At 38.6% G+C, this 6,542-nt stretch overlaps 1 protein-coding gene across 1 annotated transcript; it reads right to left on the minus strand.

The window, feature by feature from the left end:
* Nucleotides 1-1,557: 1,557 nt before the first annotated feature.
* LOC138622793 (sporozoite surface protein 2-like) lies at nucleotides 1,558-3,395 on the minus strand. Its single transcript, XM_069701846.1, has 3 exons — nucleotides 3,380-3,395; nucleotides 2,112-3,284; nucleotides 1,558-1,562 (listed from the first exon to the last, which is right to left on the minus strand). Exons 1-3 carry the CDS (start codon nucleotides 3,393-3,395, stop codon nucleotides 1,558-1,560), a joined length of 1,194 nt encoding a protein of 397 aa, XP_069557947.1.
* Between the last annotated feature and the right edge of the window lie 3,147 nt (nucleotides 3,396-6,542).

The raw sequence follows: 6,542 nt of genomic DNA on the forward strand, positions 1-6,542 counted from the left end.
TGTGTTTTTTTTTACTTGATTCAGATGAATGATTTGGTCCTTTTGGGGACTTCCTGAGTCCAGTTTTTTTGGTTGATACAAGGGTATGAAACACGTGTCTTATCAGATCAGGTCAACGTGTTTGATGACAGTTTGACATAAAAGTGTTTATTGACAAGTCCAACATTTGGGTCAAAAAAACCTTTTTAAAGGTCTTCGTAGCTTCAGGGTTTGTTTGTCACTAAATGTTTATTTTACCAGTGCACAATGACAAACATTGATCTTTTCTCCGAATCTACAACAAAGTTCACCATACACATACACTTACACTTCAGCTCCAGGTAGGTATGTCTATATTTGTGCTTTGCTTTGTAGCTTGTTATGATCATATTCATTCACACTTCTATTATTCAGACACAATCATATTTCAGCTTCTTTTACAGAGAGCCTAAAATCAAGTAACAGACTGAGAAGGTTTATATGAGGGAAAACAGATGTTCGTTTTGGAGGATTTCTAAACATGACAGCATGATACAATTATTGTAACCATGGAGGTAAAAGATGGAAAAAGTTAAGATATTTTATCATTCAGTTAGAATGACTGCCAATTGTACAATGTCTTATCACAATAAAGACTAAAAAAAAAGTTTGTTTTGTAAATACTTGCATTTCATTTATAGAATAGATTTGGAAACTAACTTTGCAGAGTAACCTCATGCTATTTTACTGATACCAAGTCAATGCAATGCAGCTTTGTCATTTCAAATCAGAAATCTTCATGTTAATTACAATTTAATGTCTATGTATAGAAAAATCCAATTATTGCACAGGTTTGTAATTCTCCTTAGTGTTAATGCTATAAAAACCTTTACTTAATTTTACACACATGACTATGAGAAAATATATACCTCTCCGCATTTGTCAGCATTAGTGATGGGTGCCTGAACACATACAGCCTACAACTTTCATAATATGAATATTCATACATTTTATAATAAAAAACATGTTACTGCACCAGATTAAAAAAAATAGGACAGTATATGGTTACTTATTACCCATCACATCAAGCAACATTAGACTCACTATATTTTTGTCACATTTTGCTGATGATAGAATACTAATGTTTGTCACAAAGGTCTTTATGAAAAACTGAATATAAAAGTCTTTATACCCAATAATACCTGACCATTTCACTCTTTGTGTCGCTTTATTTCTTTTATTTTTTAATTTTTATTATAGGATTTTTTTTTTGATTGACGATATTGTCCTTATTTTGACACTGAGCCAAAATCAGTAAAAGTAACTGCAACAGCAGTAGACAGTTTGCTTTAAGGACGTTTTAATGCACCAAGATTGTCTTCTAAATTGAGGACTAACATTAAGTATTTGGTAATGCTATATTGGGTAATTCTGTCCTGTTTGTTGTTGGACTGTAAACTTTCCAAAATCAAATAAAGAATGGGACGGTATTAAAAAAAATTGGCCTCTGATAGTATCTAGCACATGAGGCAATACATGCACTGTGAACGTGAAAGGTGCTCTTTTAAATGGATCCTGTAACCCCATAAAATCATGTGGTTACGCTGACAGATGTGAGCAAGAAAATAGTCATTCATTTGAAGTCTCCAAATGAAAAGAGAAAAAACTTGAAGGGAAAACTTTCCAAACAATTACTCTTAATATGTTAACAGGTAGAGTGTAGGACTGACCATTCTCCTCCTCCTTACCATTATGTTCATGGTTGTATATGTTCAAACTATCAGTTCAGAACGAAGTGGCAACCCACCCAATCAGTTTGAGAACTACAACTTGTGTATTTTGGATCACTGAGTCTGACATTTTGGCTGTCCTATCGTTTGGACATATTTAATAATATGTTTAAGGAATATGTTAACGTTCCCAACAACCTCACCGTCTCCCCCCCGCCACAATGCTTTTGTATTTCCTGTATTTGCTCTATCTGTCGTTTCCCGTCTGCTAGCTTGTTAAACTGTTAGCATCTATGCTTGGTGCTGCTTTGCAACTAGGTTCTCAGGACTTACAGTAACCACTTGAACGCCATTATACTGTGCACAAAACATTCCCATGTTGTACCCATGAACCCACGAGTTCCATTTGAAGGCAGCACTCACTTGGAGACTGATCACTGACTTGTTTAGGAGTTTTAGGAAAATGTGGGGATTGAGTAGGTTGTTGATACTCAGGCAACTTTGGTGCTGAAGGAGACTTTGACCCTTGATCATATTGAAGGTGCTGTGGGTACGCTGGCAAAATAGGGTTCTGAGGGTTCTGATAGTAAGGGTATCCAGGGTTCTGAAGGTTCTGATTGTAAGGGTATCCAGGGTTCTGAAAGGTCTGAGGGTTCTGATTGTAAGGGTGTCCAGGGTTATGTGGGTTCTGATTGTAAGGATATCCAGGGTTCTGAAGGTTCTGATTGTAAGGGTATCCAGGGTTCTGAAGGTTCTGATTGTAAGGGTATCCAGGGTTCTGAAAGGTCTGAGGGTTCTGATTGTAAGGGTGTCCAGAGTTATGTGGGTTCTGATAGTAAGGGTATCCAGGGTTCTGAAGGTTCTGATTGTAAGGGTATCCAGGGTTCTGAAAGATCTGAGGGTTCTGATTGTAAGGGTGTCCAGGGTTATGTGGGTTCTGATTGTAAGGGTATCCAGGGTTCTGAGGGTTCTGATTGTAAGGGTATCCAGGGTTCTGAAGGGTCTGGGGGTTCTGATTGTAAGGGTATCCAGGGTTCTGAGGGTTCTGATTGTAAGGGTATCCAGCGTTCTGAGGGTTCTGATTGTAAGGGTGTCCAGGGTTATGTGGGTTCTGATTGTAAGGATATCCAGGGTTCTGAAGGTTCTGATTGTAAGGGTATCCAAGGTTCTGAAAGGTCTGAGGGTTCTGATTGTAAGGGTGTCCAGGGTTATGTGGGTTCTGATAGTAAGGGTATCCAGGGTTCTGAAGGTTCTGATTGTAAGGGTATCCAGGGTTCTGAAAGATCTGAGGGTTCTGATTGTAAGGGTGTCCAGGGTTATGTGGGTTCTGATTGTAAGGGTATCCAGGGTTCTGAGGGTTCTGATTGTAAGGGTATCCAGCATTCTGAGGGTTCTGAGGGTTCTGATTGTAAGGGTATCCAGGGTTCTGAAGGTTCTGATTGTAAGGGTATCCAGGGTTCTGAAGGTTCTGAGGGTTCTGATTGTAAGGGTATCCAGGGTTATGAAGGTTCTGAGGGTTCTGATTGTACACTGGGTGCCATAGGTTCTGCAAGTTCTGATGGTTTTGAGGGTTGCGAGGACAAGCTTGCTCTTGGTCTTCCGTGGAGCAGGATTCAGCGACTGTGAGCCCTGAGCCTCTACTTCTCTCCCTAATAAGCACAGCAGTCCTAGTGCCAGTAAAGACGTGATACTCGAGCTCTTGGCCATGGTTTCACAGCCGTCTGAGCAGGACAGTCCCAATTGTATATCTTCTGTCTCCTGCTATATTTATAAGTTACCGGCTTTTAAAAAAAACCCACCCCTGAGGCTAAATAAACACCGTCAAGGCTAGCTATCTTTCAACAGCCACTTTCAATTTTCAGTGTTCTGACAGGATTAAACACGTGTCTTATCAGATCAGGTCAGCGTGTTGGATGACAGTTTGACATAGAGCAGAGATACCAGGTATTTTGACAGATAACATTGTGAAATGATTTACAAACAGAGTGACTCTGCCAGGCTCACATACACTTACATTCATTACCCCTCCTTGAATAGTATTGCCCATTAGCCAACTTTAGGTGAACCTGAAAGGGTCCCAGAGCACTAAGTACTGGCATTATGTTTGCTTGCTCATAAACTTTATTTTAACACTGTAACATTCAAAAAATGATCACCTATTCACAGTGGCTTTCTCTGGTAATGGCTCCAAGAAGCCCAAACATGTTGGTAGAGAAGTTGAGAAAATTAAGATCCTGCCATGAAAATAAAACCACAGGCAGAAACAGTAAAGTGGTAGATAGCAAAATCTGAATTGGACTCAACATACAGCTTTAAGCTTCTCCCAACTATGTTAAAACAATAAACATGGGCATCCTTGGTGAACTAGTAAAGACACTGGATGAACAAAAACAAGCAGTAATGGGTTGAATGTTTAGATGCTTGGTTTGGTGATGGTCCAAGAGGAAAAGTCACTGGATTACCAGTTATTAGGATTTATCCTCATATATTTAATGCCCGCACAAAATGTAACAGCAATCAGTACAATATTTGGGAAGATAAGTCAGTCTTTATTAAAGTGGTGCATAAACCAATATTGCCATCACCAGAGTCATTTGGTCATCCATTGAATACACGATGTAGTGTAAATACTGAACAACCAGAATGCATCTCTATTGCTGAAACCCACCTGATCTTCCAGAGCAGCACGGTGGGCCATTAAAGCAACAGCTAATGGCTTCACATGTAGCAGAGCTATCAGGACCACCACATGGGACTCTTTGGTTGTCTGCCACCTCACAGCTTTGGAAAGAAGGCTGTTTTGGTACATTGGTCTGCTGCAGTTGATGTGGGTTCAGCAGAGGCTGCCGTGGTTGCTTTTGATGTATTTGGGGGATCTTGGGGGGAATCTCAAAAAAGTGAAAGGTTGGCCCCTTAGCGTTTGAGGCTTTGGTTGTGAGGGAAGTTGGACCTGTTGTGTTTGGGGGTATTGAATGTACAAAGGGTACTCAGGAGACTTTGGCATGGAAAGTTGGACTTGTGGAATTTGAGGGTATTGAAGAGCTTTTGGCAAAGAAGATTAAATAACGTGAGCTTCACAAAATGGTGGAGCACCCTTGGAAATTGTTGATGTCAGCTTCTGCCACACTGAGTCGTCTATTTCTGTTCCAACTAAGCAGCCAAACGGCCTTAGTGTCACTAAAGGGGTGACACTCAGGCACTTTGCTGTGGTTTCAAAGGAGTTTGACCTGGACAGTCCACGAATGTACAATTATGTCTGCCGCTATAGGTTAGCAGGCTTGATGTTTAAAAAACCCCACCTATAAGGCCTAATAACCACCAATCAAGGTTTTCCAACTTTCCACTGCCTCTTAATCTTCAGTGTGTTTATTTTTCTAATTTTTCAGGTAAATGAAGCCTCTTGGCAACTTAAAAAGATCAGTTGTGAGGATGGGCCAGAGTGGGAAACTATCAGATCAGGACAGTTGGATGACAGTTGGACATCAAACAATTTATTTACAAGTCCAACCTGGGTCCACAAATCCTTTTTAAATGTCTTTGTGGCCTCAGGTTTGGTTTTACCAAATGTTTATTTTGCTGTTACACATTACACAGGACTTCTCAGAGCGTAGTTAGCTGTTTATCATGCTCCTATCAGTCAGATGTTTCGATGACACTGATTACATGAGCAATGGCAGCAGCACAAAGTTTGCAGTGAACATGACTTTACAACTTGAAAATGAGAAGATTGCTATTTTTTTTTAACTTGCTAAATATTGTTTGCCCTATCAGCAATGAAACTTATAAAAAACTAAATCAACCCAAGGTGACAAATCAGTTCTTGTGAACCTAATGTAGCATAATTGGAACATTATTCAAAAGATGTTAGTGGTAAATGTTGGGACGACTCCTAATATAGAAAGCTCTCCAGTTCTTTCTGCTTAAATATACCTAAAATGAGATATCAAAATGTTCCTAAATAAACAAAATAATTTATTTGGTGACAAGAATTAAAAAATGTTACCTCAATAAAATATATCTAGATTTGAAGGCACTTCAGTTCTAAACAGCTTTCTTGTGTATGCTGATCTGCATTTACTAAAATTCTGTGCACAGTTGATTCAATATAATATTCTGACTCACATAATTTCCAAACTAATATCTCATACAATTCCTAGAAATTCCTCTTCACTACAACCATGTTCATTAAAGTGTTGAACCTTTTGAAGTTTGTCTTTTGAAGAAAGGTATTTACAATATATTCTCTTTATTTCTACTATATTTCTTCAAATTTGGCATAAATGCAGACTTTGGTATAAACGCTCAGAATTCAGTGGTCAGAGGTCAAAGGTTACTTGACATCACAAACATGTTTGTGGCCATAACTTAAGAATTCCTACAGTACCTATGATCAAATTTCACTTACATGTCTATGGGGTAAAATAATGAGGTGATGACATTATATATCTGAAAGGTCAAAGGTAAATTTTCCTGTGACATCATATTTTCTGCAAAAATACTTCTCAAAACAAAAGGGGAGATTTTGACTATATTTAACATTTTGCTAGATACTGAATTAGTGAACCTTATCTTATCTTATCTTGACACTGCTGATTGTTTAGGTCTTCTTTGCTGCAGTTGGAGATCTGTGTGATACAATCAGAGAGAGAGATTTTTTAATTAGCCTACAAGATTTTTTTATTTATATATTTCAATAAGCCTACAATAGAAACTGATAGTCATCGTTCAAATATATTCCGAATTTATATTTTAGACCAGAGGCCTGCATGCCGTATCACAAATGTATCTCCCCATTTATCACACTAATCTGCCGGAAGAGAATAACGTGAGGTAGACATGTAAGAAAACATTACA

The sequence above is a fragment of the Brachyistius frenatus genome, unplaced genomic scaffold (genome assembly GCF_029030835.1).
Source record: "Brachyistius frenatus isolate BFR_SWC_R1_liver_20210118 unplaced genomic scaffold, ASM2903083v1 Contig_39, whole genome shotgun sequence".
NCBI classification, from domain to species: domain Eukaryota; kingdom Metazoa; phylum Chordata; class Actinopteri; family Embiotocidae; genus Brachyistius; species Brachyistius frenatus.